Source organism: Hippopotamus amphibius, chromosome X (assembly GCF_030028045.1).
Source record: "Hippopotamus amphibius kiboko isolate mHipAmp2 chromosome X, mHipAmp2.hap2, whole genome shotgun sequence".
Classification (NCBI taxonomy): Eukaryota; Metazoa; Chordata; class Mammalia; order Artiodactyla; family Hippopotamidae; genus Hippopotamus; species Hippopotamus amphibius.
Window position 1 is genome coordinate 89,665,188 of NC_080203.1, and position 27,310 is coordinate 89,692,497.

The 27,310-nt window shown below is 42.5% G+C and overlaps 1 protein-coding gene across 2 annotated transcripts in view; it reads left to right on the forward strand.

The window, feature by feature from the left end:
- The first annotated feature begins 21,076 nt into the window (after window positions 1-21,076).
- FGD1 (FYVE, RhoGEF and PH domain containing 1) overlaps window positions 21,077-27,310 on the forward strand; it is a 39,652-nt gene continuing 33,418 nt past the window's right edge. For both annotated transcript variants that reach the window (XM_057718134.1, XM_057718135.1), the window contains exon 1: window positions 21,077-22,242. In XM_057718134.1, the coding sequence (XP_057574117.1) occupies window positions 21,936-22,242 (307 nt within the window). In that variant the 5' untranslated portion in view covers window positions 21,077-21,935. The remainder of the gene's footprint in view (window positions 22,243-27,310) is intronic.

Genomic DNA, 27,310 nt, shown 5'->3' on the forward strand with positions numbered 1-27,310 from the left:
TGTTCCTGAACCTCTAGCATATCCAGGCAGAAAATCACTCCCTCTGCCTACTCCTACCCCTTACACACAAAGGACTCACTGCCCCTACATCCAATGGAAGGCTTCTAAACTCTTACCCTGGAGAAACACAACTCCTCTGGACTCCAAATCAGTCCTGACCGCCTTCATGTTCCCTCCTGCATTAGCAAATTGTTCCTTTTTCTTTAAGACCTAACTTGTCGCTTCTGTGAACTTTCCCAGCTGAGTCAGAAACTCAAAGCACCTTGTTGCATTTATCACTTAGTACTGTAATCATTTATGTGGCTGTATCACCACAGGAGAGTGAACTCCCTGAGACTAGGGGCCATATATCTGAGCCCTCAGCAGGACCCAGCACAAGATTGGTACAAGGCAGGCTTCAGCAAATGATTGTCAAATGGGTAAGTTTACAGGCCTACACCACAAATCAATGGGAAATGGACAATTTACTAGATAGCTGGGAAATTTGGCTCACCATAATGAGAAAAATAAAACTGGATCCCTGTTTATTTCCACGTGAGAGTGTGGATAATATCTTTGTGACCTAGGACTGTGGAAGGACTTTTTAAACAAAGTCCCAAATGCACAAATCATGAGGGAAAAGAATTGTAATGAAGTCTTTAATAGGAATGAAAATTGGTATTACTACTTTGGAAAACAAGAAGTAATCGGAATAGTTGAAGATAGCCCTGGGACCCAGCAATTCTGTTAGAGGTGTGCATATATTTGTTAAGTCCTAAAGAAATTCTTATACGCACAAGGAGGTATGTTCAAGAATATTCACTGCAAAATAAAGATGAAAACAAAAAAAAATATTCTTTGTAGAACTGTTAGAGAAAAAAAATCTGAACAATCTAGAAGTTCACCAACAGGAAAATAAATAGTGGTACAGCCACACAATAGAACACTATATACAGTAGTGAAAGAAATGAACCAGAATTGGGTATATCAATCCAGATAAATTTCAAAAACATAATGCTGTGATAAAATGCAAGTTGTAGAAGGATGCATGAAGTATGAGACAATTTATATAGATTTTTTAAAACTATGAAACAGTTCATTGTTTATTGATTATATAGATATGTAAGCAATATTTTTTATTTACTATTTACAAAGGAATTAAACACCAAATGCAGAATGGTGATTACCTCTGGGGAAGAAAACAAGGGAACAGAATGAGAGAGAAATACACAAGGGACTTCGACTGTTTGTCTAATATTTTATCTGGGTGATAGGTACATGGATGTATGTTATATTATTCTTTAAACTTATTTGTATGCCTGACATATTTCATATTTTTTTAGAAAGACTATGAGGATCTATAACAAAATTAATGGTGTCTAAATCTAGACCAGTGGGTCTCAAACTTTGGCCAGTAGCAGAATCACTTCGGAGAGCTTGTTAAAATACTAGTTGCTAGGCCCCACACTCAGAATTGTGTTTTAGTTAAGTCTGTAGTAGAGCGGAGGAATTTGCAGTGCTAACAAGTTCCCAAGTGATGATGATGAAGAAGCAGCTGTTGCTGCTGCTGCTGCTAGTCCAGGTACCACATTTTGAGAACTGCTGACAGAGAAAATGAAATTATCAATGAATTTAATTTTCTTCAATGTGCCTTTCTGTGTTTTCCCGTATTCAATGAGTATCTTTTACTTTAGGGAGAGGTTTGTGTTGTATTTTAAGTTCTCTTTCATCTCTACTTCCCACTCACATTTACCTCATGTAGGCAACCATTTAAAAGTGTTTTATGCATATCTTTTTGTTTATGTGTGTTCTTGCAAAACATGCATCATTGTTTTATGTGCACGTATTTCCCCCAAATTTTCATTTTTCCGTTTTTCAAAATTCAGAACAGTTGAAAGAGTAGTACAATGAAAGCCCATATACTCTTAGTATTTTGCCACATTTGCTCTATTTCTCTTTATACATGTATGTATACATCTTCTTGCAGGCAGTATAACACTTCATCCCTAAAAACTTCAGCACACATCTACTAAAATAAGGACATTCTCCTACATAACCACAGTATCATTATCACACCTAAGAAAACTTACTAATTCAGTAATACCATAAAAGATACCCTATATTCAAATTTTCCAGTTGAGTACAAAATATTCTTAGAGCTGCTCTGATTTTTTGATCCCAGTATCAAATCAAGGTTTGTGCATTATATTGGTTGTTGTAGCACTTTAACATCTTTTAATCTAGAATAGTATCCCTATATTTTTTGTGTGTTTGATATTACACTGATACTTTTCAAGTATCCAGGCCAGTTTCTTGTAGAATGTCCCACAGAATATCTGGTTTCATCTGCTCTTTCCACATGATTAAATTCAGGTTAAATAATTTCAGCAATAACAGTACATAGGAGATATTGTTTACTTCATACTGTATCTCCTCAGGAGGCACGTAACACCAGGTTGTTCCACTGTAGAGAATGCTTTGTATCTGTGAATTTTTGTTTTATATAAATGGTATCTTTCTGTTTCTTACTTTTTTTCATTCAGCCTTTTGTTTTTAAAGTCTGTCCATATTGCTGTGTATACATCTAATCCATTGCTTCTAATTGCTCATGCTAACCGCAGTGTGCCTTCACCACATTTTCCCTGAATATTCCCCCAGTGATGGACAGCAAGATTGCCTCCAGCTCCATGACACCACAAATAATACTGTGATGAACATTCTTGTGCATGTCTCCTTGTTGGCCTGTATGAGAATTTCTTTTGAAATATATACCCAGGAACAGAATGATTGCATCCTAAAGTGTGCATATACTTAGTTTGACTGAGAATACTAATGCTGCTAAATGGTTCTCTGGGATGGCTACACCAGTCCAGTTTTACCATCAGTGTACAAAGATTCCTGGATCCCTACATCCTCACTGACACTTGATGTTTTCCAGCTTTCTAGTTTTTGCTGGTCTAATAGGTGTAAAGTAATATCTTACCTTGTTTTAGTTTACATTTCTTTGATTACTAATTAATTTTTTTTTTGGCCACATCACGAGGCTTGTGGGATCTTAGTTCCCCAGCCAAGGATTGAACCCGCACCCTCAGCAGTGAAAGCACGGAGTCCTAACCAGCAGACCACCAGGGAATTCCCACTAATTAATTTTTGAGCATCTCTTTAGATGTGTGTTAAACGCCTCTTCTGTAAATTGCCTGCTTGTATAGTTGGCCCATTTTTTCCTATTAGGGTTCTTATCTTTGTGGTTGATCTGCTAGAATTCCTTATATAGTCTAGCTATTAGTCCCCTGTCTGTTTCCAGGGACTAATGTTCTCCCCCTGTTTTAACTTTGCCCATGATAGCCATCTTTGAACAGAAACTGTTAATTTTAATGTAATCAAATGCATCACATTTTTGCTTTATGGTTTTTGGTTCAGAGGGTTTTGCTTAAAAAGTAGTTCCCTCCTCCTAGGTCACAAAGATATTCTCCTATTTTTTTTCTATTAACTTTGTAGTTTTACCTTTCACCTTTAGGTTTTAATCCATTTAGAATCCACTCTCATATGTGGTGATAGGTAGGTATGCAATTTTATTTTTTCCACAGTGAGCCACATTTCCCACCACCAAATACTAAACAATCCTTCCTTTTTCATTGATTTGCCATGCCACCTTTGTCACATACTATGAAACATACACACAAAGGTCTGTTTCTGTTCTTGTACTAATACCACCTTGTTTTTAATATTTTGTAATATATCTTAAATCTGATAGAGCAAGTCCCCTCTTTAGTCTTCTTTTGGGTTGTCTTAACTATATCTCTGCATAAATTTTATTTATTTATTTATTTGTTTGTTTATTTATTTATTTATTGACTGCATTGGGCCTTCCATGCTGCACATGGGCTTTCTCTAGTTGCGGCGAGCGGGGGCTACTCTTCATTGTGGTGTGCAGGCTCCTCATTGCAGTGGCTTCTCTTGTTTGTGGAGCATGGGCTCTAGGTACATTGGCTTCAGTAGTTGCAGCACACAGGCTCAATAGTTGTGGCACATGGGCTTAGTTGCTTCTCAGCATGTGGAATCTTCCTGGAGTAGGGATCAAACCCATGTCCCCTGCATTGGCAGGCGGAGTTTTAACCACTGCACCACGTAGGAAGTCCCTCTGCATAAATTTTGAAAAGAGTTTATCAAGCTCTTCAAAAAACCAACTGTAATTTTGATTGATTGCACTGAATTTGTAGATTGATTTGGGGGAGTTGACACCATCAAAATATTAACTTGTCCCATCCAAGAGCATGGAATATCTTCTCATTTGTTCAGTTCACCTCCTATCTGTGCACTTTATTAAGAGTTTAACATTTTCTCTTTAGAATTGTTGTGTGTTTTTACTAATTTAATTCCTAGTGGTTTTTGTTACTATTGTGAATATTATTTCTTTTTGAATAGGTAATACATATGCATTTTGAGTAGCTAAACTATATAAAAATTATACTTTGAAAATTGTCACTCACCTTTGTCCATTCTAGCCTATTGCCACCATATACACTGCCCACAGTTACCAGTTTTATTCATTTTTTTTATTCTTTCAGTGTTTCTTTATGCAGATACAAACAAGTATAAATGTATATCCTATTCCATCTCCCTCTTTCTTACACAAAAGGCGACATACTATACATAGAGTTATACATGTTGCTTTTTTCCCTTGATACATCCTGCAGGTCCTTACATATCAGAGCATTAGAAAGTTTCCAGTACATGGAAAGTCATTATATGAAAGTGCAGAGATAGAGTACTTCCTCAAACTGTTACATTATGTGGATGTATTAATAGTTTATTTAATGACTGCAGTACCCTACTGATGGATGTTCAGGGTATTTTCAGTGCTTTGGTATGATAAATAGTATCTTAATAAATAGGCATTTCATATATATGCAGATATTTTTGTAGGACAAATTCTGAGAATCACATTTGTAACTTTGGTAGATATTGCCAAAATTTCCCTCCATAAGTGTACCATTTTGCACTTACCACCCATGTATGTATTTATGCGTTTCACCACAACCTCACTCAGAAAGTATATCATTAAAGACTCGGATTTTTTGACAATGTGATAGGTGAGAAATGGTATCTCACTGTAGTTTTAATTTACACTTCTCTTATGATGAGTGAGATTGAGCATCTTTTCATATGTTTAAGGGTCATTTTTCTCTTTTTCTGTGAGTTGTCTATTTATATGCTCTGTTTTTTCCCTCAGTTTCTACAAGCTTATTACATAATTAGACTAGATCTTTGTGAATGATATCAGTTGTCAATATTTTTTTCCCAGTTTGTTGTTCCTTTGAGTTTGCTAATGGATTTTTTTCCAAGCAAATTTTACTTTATGTAAACAAATTTATCTATGTTTTCTTTTCTGGATTCTAGATATTGATTTGTACTTTTGTGATAAATTGCATTAATGACCCCAATTTTTTGTGTGTCTCCACACCCTTTGGTAATGCCCTCCCATACTGACTAAGTTTGGCCATGTAATTTACTTCAACCAACAGGGTAGTAGCAAATTTGGTATAAGCAGAGACCTGAGAAAGCTCTCACACGTTCTGCTTCCTCTCTTGGACCCCTGCCACTGCTATGAGAAAATACCCAGGCTAGCCTGCTGGAGGGATGTGAGAGACATATAGAAATGAGCCTGGTCCTCCCAGCCAAGTCATCCTGTAGCAGCCAACCTCCGGCCAAGCCACCAACTTAGTACAGACACAGGAGCTGGCACAGTTGAGATCAACAGAGCCTGATCCAGAGCGTAGAACCTCTCAGCTGACCATAGACTCTGTCTAAGTTTGGGTATCTAACTATTCATTTTGGTTTTTTATAGAGAATTATTGTGGCAACAGTCCCCCATCATTGTTCTTCCTTTTCAGAGATATCCTAGCTGTGCTTATTTGTTATTTTTCCATTGGAACTTTAATTCAGCTTGTCTAGTTTCAGAAAAAGGAAAAAAAAATGGTATTTTAAAATAGCTTATACTAAATTTATAAATTAATTTTACATCTTTATGATTTTGAGTCTTCCTATTTAAGAAAATAGGGTGCCTTTCTGTTTGTTCCTTCAGAGTGTTATAAATGTTTTCTCTTGAAGGTTTTAGACATTTCTTGTTTAGTTTGTTTCTAGGTATTTGCTGTAGACTGAATGTTTGTGACTGCCTCCACCCCCCAAAATTTATATGTTGAAACCTAACCCCCAATGTGATAGTGATTAGAAGTAGGACCTTTGGTGGGTGATTAAATCATGAGATTGGAGCCATCATGAATGGGATTAGTGCCCTTATAAAAGAGACCCAAGAGAGCACCCTTGCTCCTCCTGCCATGTGAGGACACAGTGAGAAGATGGCTGTCTATGAACCAGAAAGCAGGCCCTCACCAGACATAAAATCTATGAATGCCTTGATCTTGGACTTCCCAGCCTCTAGAACTGTGAATAATAAATTTCGGTTGTTTATAAGCCAACCAGTCTGTGGTATTCTGTTAGAGCAGCCTCAACAGACTGACAGTATTTTGTCTTTTTTGCTGTATGATAAATGGAGCCTTCTCTTTCAAATATCTTCTAACTGAATGATTTCTATATATTAATTTTATATCCTGCTACCTTGCTGAGTTCTCTTGTTTGTAATAGTTTTTTATTGGTTTGCTTGGGTTTTCTGGTTATACAAGTCTTATCTATAAGTAATGATAGCTTCACCTCCTCCATTCCAATTGTAATTTCTAATTGCTTTCTCTTTTCTAATCACAGTGCTTTTGCTACCTCCAATATAATGTTAAATTATAGTGCAGAGAGTAGATACCCTTGGGATTTTAGCATATAAACACTGCTTGTGTTTCCTGGTTAAGTGAAGTGCTGGATTGCTGGATTTGGGGATATATTTATAAAATTATATTCAGGAAGAAACCATATGTTCCTCTTCTATTGAATTTTTTAATAAAGAATGGGTATTGAATTTTGTCAAATGGTTCTTTGGCATCTCTGGAAATGACTATATGATTTTTCTCCTTAGATTCAACAATATATTAGATTGTATTAATGGATTTCCTAATGCTGAATGATTCTTGGATTCTTGGAATAAACTCCACATAGTCATGGATTCTGTTTGTGAATATTTTATTTAGGATTTTGCATCAATATTCATAAGTGGAGATTGGTTTATATCATTTTCTTTTTCTTGTGAAATCTTTGTTAGATCTTGGTATCAATGTTATACTCGCTTCATAAAAAGAATTTGAAAGTCTTCCTTCCTTATCTAGGCTCAGGAAAATAAAAATAGCATTCAAGTGATCTGCTTTTCAGGGTTAGTAGACTTCCCCTGTGAAATCATCATGGCCCAGTGCTTTGGGGGGAAAGTAGCTCTTATAAATTTTTCTGTTTCTTCCATGGAAGTTCGTCTATATGGACTCTTCTCTTTTAGAGTTTTGGCAAATTATATTTTCCTAGTATGTTTTCCATTTCTTCAAGATCTTTAAAACAATTTGCATAGAGGTGTATGAGGAGGTCCTTTATAATGTTTAAAATGTCCTCTTACTATGGTTATGTCCAACTTTTCATTTCCTGGTTTGTATATTTATGCTTTCTCCTTTTCTTGATTATTATTTAATGGCTTATATATTTCTTTTTCACAGAATTGGTTCGTCTATTTATTTATTAGTTCTACTGTTACCTGTTTTCTAACTCCCTTATTTGAACTTTCCTCTTTGTTAATTCTTTCCTTCTGTTCCTCTTAAGTTTATTTTGTGTCTCTTTCACTAACTTTCTGAGTTGGGTGCTTATTCATTTAATTTTTTCCCTTGTTTTTAATATAAGTATTTTGAGGCAATGAACTTTTCTCTGACTGCCGCTTTATCTGTATCCATAGATTCTGATCTGTAATGTTTTCATTATCATTATTGTCTAGAAATTCAGCAATTTTGGTTTGAGTTTGCCCTTTGACCCAAGAATTGTTTGACAGAGAGTTTTTATATATTCAGATGGAAAATCTATTTTACATTGATTTCTAGTTTTCTCCAGTTGTGATCACAGAACATTATCAGTATTAGTTCTACCTTTTGGAATTTATTGAGATTTTCTTCTAGGGCTAATATTGATTTAGTTGTTTAGGTTTTCTATATTCTTACTGGGTTTTTTGTTGTTGTTGCTGTTTATTTGATCTATCCTGGAATGAGAAAGGGGAGTTAAATTTCTCCTGTTTTTAGTGTATTTCAGTGTATTACCTATTTCTCTTTGTATGTCTTAACATTTCAGCTTTGTGAAAGTTGCTATGTTATTTGATACAAAAAGTCATAATTTTATATTTTCATTGTGAATTGTGGCCCTTTTTGTCTCAATTAATGTCTTTTTTATTTATTTTTTTAATAAATTTATTTATTTATTTTTTTATTGGCTGTGTTGGGTCTTTTTTTGCTATGTGCAGGCTTTCTTTTTTTCGTTGCGGTGAGTGGGGGCTACTCTTCATGGTGGTGCGCGGGCTCTAGGCACGTGGCCTTCAGTAAGTGCAGCACATGGGCTCAATAGTTGTGGGTCACAGGCTCTAGAGCTCAGGCTCAATAGTTGTGGCGCATGGGCTTAGTTGCTCCGCGGCACGTGGGATCTTCCTGGAGCAGGGATCAAACCTGTGTCTCCTGCATTGGCAGGCGGATTCTCAATCTCTGCGCCACCTAGGAAGCCCTGCCTTTTTTAAATAAGCTTTTTATTTTATTTTAAATTTTTTTATAAATTTATTTATTTATTTATTGGCTGCATTGGGTCTTCATTGCTGCACACAGGCTTTCTCTAGTTGCGGCAAGCGGGGGCTGCTCTTCATTGTGGTGCACGGGTTCCTCACTGCAGTAGCTTCTCTTGTTGCGGAGCACAGGCTCTAGGCATGTGGGCTTCAGTAGCTGTGGCACATGGGCTCAATAGTTGTGTCTCACGGGCTCCAGAGCACAGGCTCAGTAGTTGTGGCGCATGGGCTTAGCTGCTCTGTGGCATGTGGGATCTTTCTAGAGCAGGGATCAAACCCGTGTCCCTGCATTGGCAGGCAAATTCTTAACTACTGCACCACCTAGGAAGTCCCAAGCTTTTTATTTTAGAATAATTTTAATTTTATAGAAGCCTTCATCTAGTTGCTCCTCATGTTAATATCTCATAAGACTACATTTGTCAAAACTGAGAAATTAGCATTAGTACATTGCTATTAACTAAACTCCTGACTTTATTCAGATTTCATCAGTTTTTCCACTAATATCCTTTTTCTGTTCCAGGCTCCAAACTAGAATCCCACATTGCATTTAGTCATCATGTCTCTTCCAATCTGTGGACAGTTCCTCAGTCTTTCCTTTTCATGACCTTGACAGTCAATTAATGCCTTTCATTCTGAGTTTCTAACTTGTCTGATAATTGATTGCAACCTCTGCTTTCTTTATTTGCATTTGATTGGTATACCTTTGCCCTTTTTGTATTTTTAATCTTTCTGAATCAATTTGTTTTAGTTGACTCTCTTGAATACAGTGGTTGGGTTTTGCTCAGTGATCCAATATAAAAATGTTTTTCTTTAAATAGGTGTGCTAAGACCATTTATATGTATTGATACAAAAGATGTTTGGTGTTAATGTTGTCACATTATTTTAAGTTTTATTTTCTTTTTAGCTATATTTTTATGTATTAAAAGCATGTTACTATGTAGTCTATTTTGTTTGATTTTTTCTTTAGTTGTCCTGACATTTAGAAAAATTTATACTTTAGTCTAGTGATTAATTTTAGGTATCTTATTTTTTGTTACTTTTTTCTAGTCATTTATTGATAATGTAAAGAAATGTTATTGATTTTTTAAGTTGATTTTATCCCTGGCAACCTTGCTGAATTCTTTTTAATTCTAATAGTATGTCAGTTGAATCTATTGGTTTTATCTCTTCTCTTCCAATCCTTACACCTCTCATTTCTAGTTCTATGTTAAACAGTAGTTGGTGAGAATAAGTATCTAGTCTTATTGTTAATCTTCAAGGAAATGCATCTCCATTTACTGCAAAATATGCTGTAAAGTCTTGATATGTAACCTTCACCAAGTTAAGAAATTTGCCTTCTATTCATATTTTTAAGAGTTTTCATCATAAGTAGGCATGTAACATACTTTTCTACATTAATTGAGGTAATTGTATGATTATTCTCCTTTAGTCTATTCATGTGGTAAATTACATTGATAGATTTTCTGAGGTTGAATGCATTCTCCTTGCATTCTTGGGATAAACTCCATTTGATTGTGATGTATTTTTTAGCATACTGTTGGATTCTATTAGCTAATATTTTATTTAAGATTTGTGCATCTATATTCATAAGTGAAATGAGCCTATAATTTTCTTTTATGGTCCTTATCTGGTTTCAAAATCAAGATTTCAAGATTTTACTAGACAAATAAAATGAGCTAGGCAGCTTTCTCTCCTTTTCTATTTTCTGGAATAACTCATATAAGAAAAGTAATTCTTGAGCGTCTGACACACTATACCTATAAATCCATCTGTGCCTGGATTTGGGGGGGAAGGGAGGTCCTTACCTACCATTTCAATTTCATTAATGCCTAGTGATCTATTCAGTTTCTCTACTGCCTATGCCATTTTTATCATTTTATATTTTATCATTTTTATATTTTTATCTTTATATTTTATCATTTTAACATTTTATATTTTATCATTTTATATTTATCTATTATATTTTTATATCATTTTATATTTTTTATCATTTTATAGTTTCTCGGAAAAAAACTTTACCTAGATCTTTCCCATTATTTCTGTCTAGTTCCTAGTAGTCAGGTTTCTGGCTTAAGTACCTGGTGGTGCCTTCGCAGAGAGGGGGGCACAAGAGGAGCAGCATGTCTGTCATTTGGGGGCCAGAGGAAGTTTGGCTACCTCTGCACTTTCAGCAAAGCAGTGGCTACGTGTGATTCTCTGTTGCTTTGGATATTTGTGATTATATATGAATGTGCACATTTCTATAGAGGTGTGTTTCTGTTTATATAAAAATGTCAGGCTGAAAAAGAACAATTTTTCAAACAATTTTTCTGTGTAGTCATTTTTCTGTATCTGTTTGCACGCATCCATGAGCTGTGGTGGGGGTATTTCCATGGGTCTCTCAATGTCCCTGTGTACATCAGCATCTCTGCCAGCTGGTAATTCATTCTGTGTGCTTTTCCATGTCTTGGAGTATCTGCAGCTGTGAGGGTTCGTGATTCTATGTGTATCTTTATGTCTCTGCACATGCCTGCATCTCTGAGGGTGGGGGATTATGTATGCATCTCCGTGTTTTACTGTAGAAATATATGCATGCAGTGCACATGCTACGTGGCAAGTTCAGACTCTCCAAGTCTGGAAGGAACATTACAACAGGAAATGCTCTGGATTCCAGCTTCCGGATGGAATTTCACTCAGAAAAATACCCCTTCCTGGTCCTCCCAATAACTGCAGCATTCTTTGTCTTTCTTGAAGAGGCTGAGTGGAGGGGGTTTATGCTAACCTTGACCTCAGAGGCCACATCTTTCAGGAGGATTTGGCAGAGCCATGAAATTCCACACCCTGCCACTCGCCTCCTGCCAGGCCTACTTCTTCCTCCTAAACCCTTTTATAGCTCCACATTATCTACCAGACCAATTCTGATCTAAATTGTCCAGAGAGGCCAGAAGAAGACACAGGGAGATGAGGAGAAAGAAACAGAATAAGATTTTTTAAAAGAAATAGATAAACAAAGGTAGATATGGGAACAGGGGGATAGAGAAATGAGAACAAGGAGATAAAAACAGAGACAGAGACCAAGAAATAGGACTTGAATGGTAGGAACAGATAGTCAGAAATGGTGATAAAGAAGCAAAGAAGGTTAGGGACAGAGATATGTACAGACAGATGGAATGGGCAGGGTAGAAAAAGAGGGAATGACAGAAATGAGGTGGAATATAGGGAGAGAGAGAGATGGGGACAGAGAGATTGGGGTCAGAAAGGCAGTTACATAAAATATGAGGATAGAGACACAGAGATGCTAACACAGGTAGATAGAGAGTGACTGGGATTAGATAGAAAAAGACAAGCAGAGATAGTATTGAGGAGGAAGAGGAAGCAGTAGATGATATAGAAGCTAATATTGTTTTAATTGAAGTATAGTTGATTTACAATGTTTCGGGTGTACAGCAAAGTGATTCAGTTTATATATATATATATGTGTGTGTATATATATATATTCTTTTTCAGATTCTTTTCCATTATAGGTTATTACAAGATATTGAATATAGTTCCCTGTGCTATACAGTAGGTCCTTGTTTATTTTTAGGAGCTAACATTTTTGAGCATTTGTTGTATTTGAGGCATTGTTCTACAAGCTGTACATGTGTTAGTTAATTTAATGTTCTTGGTAACACTGAAGCAGGTACTGTTATCAGCCCTGTTTTACAGATGAGGACACTGAGGCACAGCAAGTCAGCAGCACAACTAAGATTGGAATCCAAACAATCTAATATCAGGGACCATACTCTTGACTACTCAGTCAGTGACAGAGAGATAGAGACAGACAGGGAACTGGGGACACGATAGCAAACAGATGAAACACACATAGGGACAGAAAGATGCAGACGAGACAGGCACGTGAGGAGAGCCACTCAACAAGAGTGATGGTAACAGAAGTGAAAAAGGGGTGATAGATGAGGAGAGAATCAAAGAGGGAAACAAGGGCAAGAAGACCAACATAGGGGTATGTGTGTGAGAGAGACAGAAACAAAGACAGAGAATGTAAATGTTAGTTGCAAGGGGGTGGGGGGCAGGGGTGAAGACAGAGATTGGAACAGAAAGGTAAGGATAGAAATAGAGAAGGATAGGTGGGGAACAGAGACAGATGAAGGCAGCAACACAAATAGAAAGATGAGGACTGGGAGATAGCCAGAAATAAGATAAATAGGTACAGAGTGATGGAGACAGAAGGGCGGACAGAAAAGAGGCCAAGGAGCCAAAGGAAATTGAAATAGAAACAGAAAAGGCAGAAATTTTGGAACACAAATTCAGAAACAGATGAGGTAGGGTAATATGGTATTATATATGTAAGGATGAAGACACAGACCAAGAGGAGAACCATAAGTTAAATGGGGACAGGATGGAGACAGGGCAACCTCCAACAGAGACAATAGAGAGAGAGTGAGAGCAAGAGCAAGAAGGGGAGAGATTGAGAGAGAATAGGAGAGACAGGAACAAGAAACCACCAGAAAGATGTGAACAGTCTCCAAAGAAGACATACAGATGGCCAACAAACACATGAAAACATGCTCAACATCACTAATCATCAGAGAAATGCAAGTCAAAGCCACAATGAGGTATCACCTCACACCAATCAGAATGGCCATCATCACAAAATCTGGAAACAACAAATGTTGGAGAGGGTGTGGAGAAAAGGGAGCTCTCCTGCACTATTGGTGGGAATGTAAGTTGGTACAGCCACTATGGAAAACAATTTGGAGGTTCCTTAAAAAACTACAAATAGAACTACCATATGATCCAGTAATCCCACTCCTGGGCATATACCCAAAGAAAACCATAATCCCAAAAGAAACTTGTACCATAATGTTTATTGCAGCACTATTTACAATAGCCAGGCCATGGAAGCAACCTAAATGCCCATCCACAGATGAATGGATACAGAAGATGTGGCATATATATACAATGGAATATTACTCAGCTATAAAAAGGGATGAGATGGAGCTATATGTAATGAGGTGGATAGACCTAGAGTCTGTCATACAGAGTGAAGTAAGTCAGAAAGAGAAAGACAAATATTGTATGCTAACTCACATATACGGAATCTAAAAATGGTACTGATGAACTCAGTGACAAGAACAAGGAAGCAGATACAGAGAATGGACTGGAGAACTCGAGGTTTGGGAGGGGGCGGGGGGTGAAGGGGAAGCTGAGACGAAGCGAGAGAGTAGCACAGACATATATATACTACCAACTGTAGAATAGATAGTCAGTGGGAAGTTGTATAACAAAGGGAGTCCAACTCGAGGATGGAAGATGCCTTAGAGGACTGGGACGGGGAGGGTTGGGGGGATTCGAGGTGGGGGGAGTCAAGGAAGGGAGGGAATACGGGGATATGTGTATAAAAACAGATGACTGAACTTGGTGTACCCCCAAAAAAATAATAAATAAATAAATAAAATTTAAAAAAAAAAGATGTGAACAGAAAGATAAGAGAGAGCAAAATAAGATACAGGGATGGGAGATATCTGAAAGGTGGTGACAGTGATGGTGAACCGGGATGACAGTAAAAAATAAGAGAGAAATAGACACACAGGATGAAGTAATTTTGATTCAACAACATTTACAAGTCTCAGATATACCAGGGCTAGTATGGTACCCAAAAAGCTGTGAGCTCAGGAAAGCAGGGCCTGGGGCTTTGTTATGCAATACTGTATCCTCCACCCACAATATACTCCCAATCATGTGGAGGGCTACCATTTATTAAACATTAGGTACTGGGGACTGTGCATGCATTACATGGATTATGTTATCGAATCCTCACAACTCTGATGTAGTAGGTATTATTATCATCCCCACTTTACAGTTGGGGAAACTGAGATGTAGAGCGATGAGTAACTAACCCAGGGTCACACAGAGGAGCTAGGAGTGAAGTCTCAGCCTGGATCAATGGTGAGATTGTGTCATGAACCAAGGATTAGGATGAACCCTGCTCTTTCTGGGCACCCAAGGTGCAAAAAATCAAATTCCAGTCTTCCTGACTCCAAGGCCTACCTGTTTGACCACGATGCCACACTGCTCCAGTGAAGACTTGCTCACAGACTGATGGAAGACTGCTGAGCCAAGGTAAGTGTGTCCTGACTCCTTACCCTCTGGAATTCCCTCTATCTAGCAAAGGAGGATGACCTGGCTACCTCAGAGAGTCTGAGAAAAGTCCTGTGAGTGGCAGGAATAAAGCCCTGTGGGAGAACCTCAGCCAGGGAAAATCAGAGCATGCTTCCTGGAGGAGAAAGTAGTTCAAAGAGGCCAAAGACAGAATTACACAGAGGTCAATGAAGCTTCAGGGTCCCTCATTTGCATAGGTCTCTTCCAAGGCCCTGCTTAACAATCAGCGAAAAATCAAAGAGTACTGGAGATATGTACTCTTTACTCTAAAAGAAAATTGAAATGCTCTGACATCTTACAGCTAATATATGGAAGAAACTAAACAGGTTTTCCTAAATTTCACAATAGTCCTAAAAATGTACATTATTGTAAAGCTGGAACTTTTCTAAACTATCAATAGTAAAAAACAAATTTCTATCAATCATGCTATTAAGAAAGACTGACCAATATTTCTATTCTCTACAGAAAAATGCTCTTATGCTTCAATGACAAAATAAAAGCCATCAGACATGGGAGAATTGTTCCAAGACCCTCATCTTCCCACCACTGAATCTCTAAACCTCCCAGTATCTGTGTTCATCTTTTGTCTCAATCCTTCCTGTTACAATGAAGGGCCTGAAGACCTCTCCTTCCCTCTGAGGCCCAGTGCCCCAGACCCCAGCCCCTCCTTTCGGTTCCATTATTCTCTTTCTCTTCTGTGTCCCATCCCATCTCTTTCTATAAACTCTGGGTCATTCCCAACAGCAAACAAGCATAGTACCTCCCAGTCTTAAAAAAAAAAATCATTATTTGCCCCTTCTCCTACCATCACCTTAGCTCTCTGGGCTCTGTTCCTATTCACAGCCATGTTTCACAAGGGAATTGCCTACACACCTAGCTCCACTTCAGCAGGGTTGGGGGGGGGAGTGTTTTATTCCCTCTGACCTCAGGGAGAGTCTTGTAACAATCTACCCTCCCACCAGCACTCTATCCAATTATTCCTGTTTTTTTAATTAATTTTATTTATTTTTCATGATAATACATTATAAATTTTAGAATATACATATCTGTACAGTTTGAATAAATTATAAAACAGATACCTGTGTATCTGTATCCATCACCCAGCTTCAAAAATAAATCATTTCTGAATGACAAAACCCACTGTGTAGCTCTTCCCAGTCATATCTCCTTCCCCTCCCTGAGGTTACCACCGTCATTTTTCATGCCTTGCTTTTCTGCATGGTTTTACAACATATTACTGCATCCACATATTGTATAATTTTGCATGTTCAACTTTATATAAATATATTCCTTCATGACTTTTTTGAATTCAGTATTAGGTTTCTTGAGTTTCATCCATGTTGATACACGTAGCTGGAGTTCATTCATTTATTTCATTATAGTATTCCATTTTATGACTATGTCTCAATTTATTCATCTCATGCTACTGTTTCTGTTTCTTGCTTTTCAAACAGGCTTTGGTGAACACTCTTACAGTGTCTCCCAGAACACACGTGCCAGGATTTTTCTAGGGGAGCAATTCTCAAACTTTCTGGTCTGAGGACTTCCTTTACATTCTTAAAAATCACTGCAGACCCCAAAGAGCTTTGGCACATGTGGGTTATACCAATTGATATTTGCTGTATTAGAAATTAAAACTGAGAAAGCTTAAATATATTAATTTTAAAATAAGCCCATTACATTTAACAAAAGTAACATTTTTATGAAACATAACTATATTTTCCACAACAAAAAGAATGTAGTGAGAAGAGTGGCATTGTTTTACATTTTTGCAAATCTCTTTACTGTATGACTTAATAGAAGACAGCTGGATTCTCATATCTGCTTCTGCATTCAATCTGATGTGATATCACATGTCATGTAACCTCAGGAAAACTCCACTCTGCATACTTGAGAGAATGAGAGTAAAAGAAGCAAATAACATCTTTCTAGTATTATGGTTTTGCCCCCCCCCCCCGCCAAACCCCTCATCCCTGCCTTCAGGATCCCCGGACCACACTGTGAGAACTACTGCTCTGGGATAGACACCTAGAATTGCTGGTCCTAGAGTATGTACATAGTTCAGCTTTACTAGAAAATGTCCAGGGACTTCCCTGGTGGTGCAGTGGTTAAGAATCTGCCTGCCAGTACAGGAGACATGGGTTCAATCCCTGGTCCGGGAAGATCCCACATGCCGTGGAGCAACTAAGCCTGTGTGCCACAACTACTGAGCCTGCGCTCTAGACCCTGCGAGCCACAACTACTGAAGTCCATGCACCTAGAGCCTGTGCTCCTCAACAAGAGAAGCCCACGCACCACAACAAAGAGTAGCCCCCGCTCGCCACAACTAGAGAAAGCCCATGTAGAGCAACAAAGACCCAACGCAGCCAAAAATTAAATAAATAAATCTTTAAAAAAAAAAGAAAATGTCCAACATTTGCTAGAGTGGTTGTATCAGTTTACACTCCCACCAATGGTATATCCATTCACTCTTCATCCATTATGGTTTTCACCCCACCACTCCTCCAAAACGATTTATATCAAGGTCACTGCCAACACCCACATTGCCATATCCAATGGGCCCTTTCCAATCCTCATTTTAGTTGACTTCTCAGCACTCTTAAAACATCCCTGGCACATCCCTTTTATGTCCCTAACTCTTTACCGCTTTTCAGTCTCTTTGCCATCTCCTACTCCTTCGCCCAATCTCTAAAGTTGGAATTCCTCAGAGCTTAGTCATGGATCCTCTTCCTTTCTCTTTGCTCTGTCTCAGACTAACTTCTTCTCTCGTCTTTTTTAATGCTATCTCTATACTGCCAACTCTCATATCTGAAACCAGACCTCTCCTCTGGGATGCACAATATATACCACTATCTGCTTGACTTCTTCATTTGGCTATCTCAAGGGCATGTAAAACTGAACTCTTGATCTTCCCCTGAAAACCTGTTCCTCTTTCTGTCTTCCTCATCTCAATGAATGACCTGCCTCACATCACCAGATCCCTGGGAGGTATCCTTGATTCCTCCCTCTCCTTCCCACCCCCAAGTCACCACACCAAGCCTTTTCAATTCTAAATATCTTTCAAATCTATCTACCTCTCTTCATCTCCACCTCTACCAACTTAGTCCACTCACCACCATCTCTGATTGCAGTAGACTCCTAATCTTGTCTGCCTCCAATCCAATCCACTGCAACCAAAGTAATCTTTTTAAACATTAACTATACCATGTCAATCCCAAGCTTAAAACCTTTCAACCTAGTGTATTTCAGCATTTGGGGGATGCGAAGTATCTACAAAAGAGATACTATTTCATCATGATCATATATGATGCAAACTGAAACAAAAGTTTCATGATACATGCTTACCCTTCCTACATGATCCTATGATACATTCTGATATTTTCTATTCTTTTCTCAAATTGATTTCAGTACCTTCTGCAGTTTGACCCACACTTAAAGCACTGCCTCAATACCTTTTTATTGCTCACAGATTTATTCTCCTTACCATGGCCTATAAAGCCCAATATAAGCTAGCTTCGGCCTGCCTACTTCTTTAACCTCACATCCCATCCCTCTTGCCCTCAGCTCACTATGCTCCAGCCACACTGGCCTTCCTGCGGTTCCTAAGTATACCATTTCTCTTTCTTCACAGGGCCTTCTCACCTGCTGTGGCCTCTGCCTGGGACACTTTTGCCTCCACTTTTCATGGGTTAACTCCCACTCCTTCACTGAGCTTAAATATCAGGACTTGCCTGACTCTCAGGCTAAATTGCCCCCGCCTGTTATTCTCTTTCCTATCACCCCATTCTGGCTCTTTATAGCCTTATCACAACTTGTAATTTTGTGTCTATATGTTGTAATTATGTATTTGTTTACCTCAAAGCCAGTCCAGCACCAGACTGAAATTCTGAGGGTCAAGTTTGTTTACCACGATCTTGTTCATATCTGTCTTATTCACCACTGCATAAGTAGTGCCTCACATGATGCCTGGCCCAAAGTGTGTGTTCAAAAGGTATTCATCAAATGAGCAGAGATCTGAAGAACAAATGAAATGGAACTGGGAAGATGTGGAGAGAATTTCTTGCAGATGCAACAGCATATGCAAAGACTCCAAAGGTATACAGACTAAGGAACAGTCTAAGAATTTCAGCTTTGACTCAAGCATGGAGTCTGGAAAGGCTGGCGGGGGTCAAATCATGAAGGGCTCAGCTTAACTTTGCCTGTTGATAAAGGTAGGTTTCCTTTTGAGCAAGTGGGGACTCATTGACGGGTTCTAAACATGAGAGTGATATGATTTAGTTTACCTTTTCAAAAGATCACACTGCCTACAATGAAGAGACTAGATTCCAGGGAACAAGATTGAAACGGGGAGGCTGTGACAGTATTCAGGTTAGAAATGGAGCTGGCCTAGATTAGAGTAGTGGCAGCAGAAATAAAAAGAGACTACATAAATAAATTTGGGAGATATTCAGGAGATAAAAACGACAGGACTTGGTGATTGCACAGGGGTGGAGGTGAGAGGAGTCAGGGGTATAGTTCAGGTTTCTGCCTTGACTGGGGTCAGTCACTAAGGTAAGGCACAAAGAAGGACAAAAAGGCTGGGAGGAGGATGCCTTGAGTTGGAGAGAAGCTAAGGCTTTAGGTGTCTCCAGAGTATTCAGGTAGAGCTGTCTGTCTATTAACCTGTTGAATGCATAGGTCAGGAGAAATATCTGGACTTGAGGTATCAATCTGGGAGTCATCAGCAAAGAAATGATAGTTGAAACCATGGGAATGAATGTAATAATCGTAGGAAAGAGCAGAGAAAGAGAAGAGAACTCAGGTCAAACCCTAAAGAACACTAGCATTTAAAGAGTTGGATAGGGACTTCCTTGGTAGCGCAGTGGTTAAGAATCTGCCTGCCAATGCAGGGCACATGGATTTGATCCCTGGTCCCAGAAGATCCCACATGCCACGGAGCAACTAAGCCAGTGTGCCACAACTACTGAAGCCCACATGCCTAGATCCCGTGCTCCACAACAAGGGAAGCCACCACAATGAGAAGCCTGCGCACCACAATGAGGAATAGCCCACGCGCAGCAATGAAGACCCAAGGTAGCCAATAAATAAATAAATAAAAGAGTTGGATAAGGAGGAGCCTAGAAAGTAAAAAGGAGTTACCAAAGAAGTAGGAGAAAACTGAGAGTGTGTCATGGAAGTGGTTTAGGGAGGAGGGAGTGGTTACTAGTGCCAAATACTACCAAGAAATCAGGTAGGAAAACCTCTGAAAAGATTCTATTGGATTTAGTGACATGGGCCATGGCAGACCTTGATAAGAGAGCAGTATCAGGCAAATAGTGGAGGCAGATTGGAGTGGGTTGAAAGATAAGTGGGAAGTGGGAAAATTAAGACAGTTAAGTGTAGGCAACTCTTGAGATGTTTATAGAGAGGAGAGAGAGAGAGGTGGTTGGAGAGGGAGATTTTTTGGTAATTGTTTTTAGATGGAAGAGACCTGAGTATGTTTAAATGCTGATGGGAAGGAACAAGGGACAGACTCTGTAGGTTTGGTGGCAAGAAGTCAAGAATTTCCTTTTGGGTGACTTCTGTTTACTCTGTGAAGTAGGAGGTGGGGTCATTTGCTGAGGGTCAGGGGAAAGATGGAGAAGGTGGGGGTCTAAGGAGAAGGGAGGTTAGAAATGGCTGTTGTGGAGCATGGGAGAGAAGGCTGCCTGGGAACGCAAAGTAGGGTTGTGGGTTGTGGGTCAGCACCGAGGGCCTGGTAGAAGCTGAGGACCATGAGTTTACAGTGGCACAGATCTGTGAGATTGAATAGTTTTCTCCAGCAGTGTGTGGCTACCTGGGCACAGGCATGGAAAAGGCGGACAGTTGCACTGATTCAAGGCTGGGATGTTGCCAGGCGGATGCGACAATCCTGGGAACTGAGGCTGTTGGCCAAAGAGTGGTGAAGTAAAGGGCCATGAGGTCTGGCCTGAGCTGAGTGAAGAGTATCAAAGGCAAGTCCCCTATGAGCCAAGCCCTAGGGAAACTCTGGAACACGTGGAAAGGTTGCTGGAAAAGAGATTGAAGGATGAGTACGGGTAGGCAGACCTGAGATGGGACAGAAAGGCAGATTTGGGGTTTGAGCCCGTAGTCTTGCCTGTGTGGGACCAGGGGAGATGGGGAGGGCAGGCTGAGGGGGTATTTTTAAGGAGAGGAAAGGAGGGCCTTGAAGGCGGTCGCAGCGAGAACTGAGGCCGGCTCGAGTGAGGGGGCGTGGCCAGCCGCAAATCCCGGGCGAGGGGGCGGGGCCCGGGCAACTGGGTCCCAGCGCCGCTGTGGCTGCGGCTGCCTCAGCGACGGCTCCCGCCTCCCCACCCCCCTTCCCCCCGGCTCCTTCCCGCCTGCCGCCGCGGAGACCCAGGCCGAGGCTGGGGAGGACAGTGGAGCCGAGCCCAAGCTGTTCCCCTGCCCCCGCCACTGGAGCATCTTCCGGAGGCATTGGCTGAGGGGGAGCCCCGCAGCCAGAGCTCGTGGCGCACACGCGCCCCCCCCCCCCCCACCGCCATCCTCTCTTTCCTCCCTCCCCTTCCCTCTCTCCTCCCCTCCGCCCCCCAGCCTCCGCTGCGGCGGGAGGAAGAACCTTTTCCGACCAGCCAGGAGAACCCAGATCGATTCCCATTTGGGGAGAAAGAAGAGACCTCGCACTCGGAATAGACGACCGCTCGCCCCAGGGCCACGGAAGTGGCTCGGCGCTCACAGGAGAGCCCCCGCCGAGCGCAACCACCCGACCCTCGCCTAGCAGCTGCCGCAGAGACAGCGCTCCCCAGGGGGCCCCCCGGCCCCGCGGAGCCCACTCCCTGCGCGGGCCCGGGCCGGCGATGCCTGGCACTGCAGCGGCGGTGGCCGCGGCTGCTGCTGGTACTGCCACCGCTGCCACGGCTGCTGGCCCGGGCCCGGGTCGGGGGCTCGAGTCTCCGCAGTGGGGCTGAGCCCGCAGCCCCGCCCCCCGAGCCTGAGGCCGCTGCTCCGCCGGGCGCCGGGCCTCCTCCGCCCGCGCCTCCGCCCCAGGAGCTGGAGCCAAGCGGGGAGCCGGGGCCCCGCGCCCAGGCCCGGACCATGCACGGCCACCGAGCCCCGGGGGGCGCCGGGCCTTCCGAGCCCGAACACCCAACCGCCAACTCCCCCGGCGCCGCGCCACCGGTCTATGCCGACTCGGACCCTGGAGCCTCAGAGCCCGGACTGCCAGTGCCCAGGGGATCAGGCTCGGCTCTCAGCAGCCCCTTGGATCCCCAGTTTGCCGGATCCTCGGACACCAGCCTGGGAGTCGCTCCAGGCCCCCGGGTCTTGCCCTGCGGCCCCAGTCCACAGCACCACCGGGCCCTGCGTTTCTCCTACCACCTGGAGGGCTCGCAACCCCGGCCTGGTGAGTGATCGAGAGAGCATGGGAGCCCGAGCCATGGGCCTGGGAGCGGGTTCTTGTTCTTGGGCCCTTTAAGCCCCACCTCTGGGCCGGCCCGCTGACCCCAGCCCTTCGACTCTTCTCAACCCCCAACCCCTTCTCTTGCCCTCGGCCTTCTTCTAATTCTTTCAACCCCTGCCTCCGCCCCCACCTCCCTACCCCCCCACCCCCGCCTCCTCTCTGTCCCTTGTGCCCCCTCAACACTTACGACCCTCTTCTCTTCTATCTGTTGAAGCTAATGGGAGAGGGAGCACTCTGAGAAAAAGGGGCAGGATTGAAAGGCAGTAAGGGGAGTTGGTTGGAGAAACCAGGGTTTGTTTGGGGGGATGGGAAAAAAGAAGGAGTCTCCCATTTGCCAAGTACATACATTGTGCCAGGCACTGGGCTAGGTGCTTTACATGGGTTCTCATTTCATCTTCAGGAGCCTCCTGTGAAGTAGGTATCATTAGCCCCATTTTGTAGGGGAGGAAACTGAGGCTCAAAGAAGTTAAGTAACTTGCCCAAGGTCACACAGCTAGTATGGAGACAGGATTCCAAACCAGATCTGTTTGAGTCCAAAGTCTGTGGTCTTTCTGCTTCCCCAAACTGAGGTTGGAGACCATGAAAGTAATGCCAAGTCTTCTGCTTATGTGATTTTCTCCTGTACTATTCAGCAGCTCTGTAGTATGAGTGGAAAAAAAAAGGATGGTGGATTGATCCAAGGTTGGGGTTTTGCCAGGTGTATGTGGCAGGAAGACAAGGGAAGGAGGGAGTATAAGGTGCTGATGAGAGAGAAAGGTGGAAGAGGTGGGCCTTGGGGGTCAAGTTGGAGGGAAGGGCTGGAGGGGCTAATTGCAGGGAGACAGCAGAAAGGTGGTTGTTGGGGGGAGCCAGAAGCCAGTTGTAGCAGAGCTGGAGAGATGCAAGGCTGCAAGATTGTGAGAAGTCAGGATGCTTGAACTTGGATTTGCAGAGGTGAAGCAGCTCTAGGTCAGGCTGGGGCCACAGACCACTGCCTGGAGAGACTTTTGCGCTGCACAGACCTGAGTGTCTGAGGAGTCCAGCAGGGCCTCTCCCATCTGGGGATATCCCATGTGGACCTGAGCCCAGGAGCCATGGAGGAAGAGCAGTGCCTTCCACTGGGCAACACTGAAGGAGCTGTTGAGCCTCTGAGACCTCCCAGGGCCCACATCCCAGGCTCCTCAGGTTTGAGGGACTGAGACCCAGCACCAGGTAGCATTAGTAAAGCATAAAAGTATGGGCAACATATGCCCCTTGCTGCTCTTGTGACCTTGGGCTAGTGATGGAACCTCTGGGAGTTCTCAGGGGCTCCCTCGGTGTGGGCTGGAGATAACCAGCCGATAACAGGCCTTTAATGCCCTGCCCTGCATGTTGTTCCTGCCAACTTTCCAAACTCCCCTTTAGATAGAGACTTGTGTGGGGCAGGTTACTCACCCACTTTACTGCAGCACCTTCTTTCAGGTCCCAAAACACGCCACAGTCACTCCTACCTCAGGGCTTTTGCATCTGCTTTTCCCTTTTCCTGGCAGCTGTTCCCCCTGCTCTCCACCTGGCTTGTTTCTTATCTTTCAGGTCTCAGCTCAGATGTCACCTCCTCTGAGAGACCTTCCCTGATCACTTTAGGTAGGGGCCCTTGTGGGTCTCCATCGAAGCTGCCACTGCACTTCCATCCTTGCACTTAGTATATATGCAGTTATTCTATGTATCTACTTATTTATTGCCTGTCTTCCTCAACTAGAATGTGAGCTCCGTGAGGGCAAGAGGATTGTATCTGTTTTGTTCACCATTGTATCCCTAGCAACTAGCATAATGCCTAGCACACAGTAGGTGCTTAATAAATCCTTGTTGAACAAATGCCTGAACAGATATGAAGGGACTACATAGTAGGCCCTCAGTAACTATTGTCTAAGAGAAGGACAACTGAATTCCTGCCCTCCAGATACTCTTGGTATGGGAGTGAGTAGCTGAGCAACATCTAGGCCGCTGGTCTCTGGCCTCTGATCAATACACAGCAGTGATTCTTCCCACTCCACCAGTCCTTCCAAATTACAATATCAATACCCATCCTGAACCACTCCCCTCCTCCCCCCAAAAAGCAGCACAAAGTTCCTACGATCCTTTTTCCCAATGAAGTCCCTGCCTCTGTAATTGGTGCATGTCTTTTTCTTTTTTTCACTTCAAGATAAGGAGTGGGAATAAAAAGGGTGTCAGGGAAGGACCTGGCCTCCCATCTAATCATTCCTAACTGACTCAGTGTGGGACCCTGGGTGAGTGACTTCCCTTCTCTGAGCCTCAATTTCCTCATCTAGAGAATGCCATGAGGAGTCTATGAGATACTGGTTGCAAAGCCTGCAGGATGAAATAAAATTAAAAAAAAAATAAGAGAAAACCCTTCTGAAGAGGAGGCGGAGGAATTACTCAGGCCCTGGCAAGACAAGCGCTGGGCCAGTGTGATTCACAGCAGCATGGGGCGTGAGAGCCCACCTCCCCCACTGCCCAGACAGTTCAGGGGTAGACACAAGAGACTTGCTTCTCTCTCCACAGGACTCGCCTATAATTGGCCCAAAGAGGGCAGGGTTGGTGGTTGTAGGGTGTGTGAATGTGTGTGTGTGTGTGTGTGTGTGTGTGTGTGTGTGTATGAAAGAGAGAGAGAGAGAGGGACTTGAGCTTCAATTAAAGGGTTGAAACATTTTAGTCCACATGTTAAGATTTCCGTGTGCCTCCCAGCTTCCTCCCTCAGACTGCTGAGGCCTTTATAGAATCACCATCCTTAGGGGCCAGTGGCCCATCCTGGGTGGGGGGGTGGGCCACTTTTTACAATAATATATCTTATCCATGTGAAAGCTTTGAATTGCTTCAAGGTGCTTTCTCTTTTAGTTACCCTGATTCTTGGTGAGGGGTTGGGTGATTGTTTTTATGCCCATTTTCCAGGTTGATAAAACCTAAGGCCTTATTGGGTCACTGAGATAACTTCTCTGAGACACCAGAGAGGGCCTTGAGAGAGTCAGAAAGGAGTTCCCAGATGTAGGTTTGCTCATAGATATTTGGGGGAACCCTACCCTCTTCCTCAGCTTTGGGAATATCTTTCCGGATGCTGGTTGGGGGATAGCTTGGGACTTGACCCTAGCTCAGTGGAGAGTTGCGCCTGGTGTTAAAGCCTTTTCATGAGTAGTGGAAGCACTGAGCCAGTTGAGGGGGGCAGCAAGAGGGTCTGGCTTCTTCTGATTTGGAGCCTGGGGCATCATCTGACACTAATCACCATCTGGTCCTAGGTTTCCCAAACTGGATGAGCATCAGAATCCCTTGTTGACTTTGAAAAAATAAATGTGATTCCCAGACTCCACCTCAGAGCTCCAGAATCTTGGGATTGCAACCCAGGAATCTATTTTGAAAGCTCCTCAGGTGATTCTGATATATAGCCTAGAGTGGAAATCATCCTTGAGTTGGGACAGTGGAGACTCTGAGAGGCAGTTTAGCCGCAGTCCTACAGTGAGTCCACATCATTAGGATACGACATCAGCCTCTACTCTGAGGCCGTCTCCCCAGGGCCCTGTGTGGGCCTCCCACAGTAACTCCCAACCCTGAAGGGAGGCATGGGATCTAAGCTAAAGGGAGTGAGTCAACCTCTCACCCACATATGCGCAAACACTGGCAGCCTCAGTTTACCCTTTATGCCTAGCTCTTATGAATGGCTGCCATTTGGCAATTCAAGCTGGAAGGTAGTTACAGTTCTGGGACTCTAGGCAAAGGAAACCATGGCATCAGCAGCACCCAGCACAGGGCCTGGCCCAAAGGAAGAGCTCTAGGGGGGTGTCAGCAAAGTTTACAGAGCTAGGAGGAACATGGAGGGCAGTTCAGGTAGGAAGTTCAGTGGGAGCAAAGGCACTGAGACATAAGGCATCCTGGGGCAGGGGCTGGTAGAGGGATAATGCTGGTCAAGAGACTTATCTTGAAGGCATAGGGGAAACTTTGAAGGGGAATGATGTGCTCAGATGTAGGTTTTGAGAAATCTCCATGGCTGCACATGGAGAGTGGATGGTAGGGGCACAAGAGTAGGGTTGGAGACAGGCAGATAGGGGTTGCAGTCATCCCAGCATTAGGTGATGGTAGCTTGGGTTAGAGTGATGGCAGGTGAGGAAGGTAAGATCTGAGAGATATTTTGGTGCCAATATGGACAGATCTTGGTGGTGGCTTGGACATAGAGGCTGAGGAAGACGGAAAAGTCCAGGATGAGTCTGGGTTGTTTTCTGAAACCAACTACAGTGACCTGGTGGATGGTAGTGGGGCCACCTACTTTGCAAGAGAAGGAACAGGTTTGGGTTGAGATACTGATGTACATTTGAAACCTGTTGCATTTGAGAGGCCTGGAGGGACATCCAGGTGGATGTGGCCAAGAGGCATTTGGATATAGGATTGGAAAGCTCAGAAGAGAGGTCTAGGCAAGAGATGTTTGGGAGTTCTCACCACCAACGAGTACCACAGACCTCATGGGGAGAGTGTGCATGGTTCTGGGGGCCAGTCCCATCCTTGAAGACATAGATAGTGAGGTCAGATAGTGAGGTCAGCAGAGTCAGCATCGGGTGGATCATTCATCAGCTGCCCAAAATTTGCCTTAGAAATGCCATTTGGGGGTGGGGTGCAGGGAGGAGCAGTTTTTAAAGTATATTTGCATAAAGCTGAGACCCATTTCACATATAGCCAGGGTAGTAGCTATTGCAAAGAACAGAGGGAGTACTCCTGAAAAGCAAATCAAACATTGGTGAAGTAAATTCCTGTGGCTCCCTCCATGTTCTCCCTGTTGAAAGCATCCTGAGAGGCTATAGAGGGAGGTTGCTCATGGAAATGAGAAGAGGGGACTCACGACAGGAGGGGGTGGTGGGCTCTGCTGGTGATTTTTGGAGAGCAGCAGTTTGAGATTCCAGGGGAGTATCTGGGAAAAGACCCAGATTAGGTTTCTAGTCAGCTGGGGCCTCCCAAACAAACGCAACAAAGTGTAAAGACTGGGTAGCTGCAAAAAGGACTTCCCCAGACA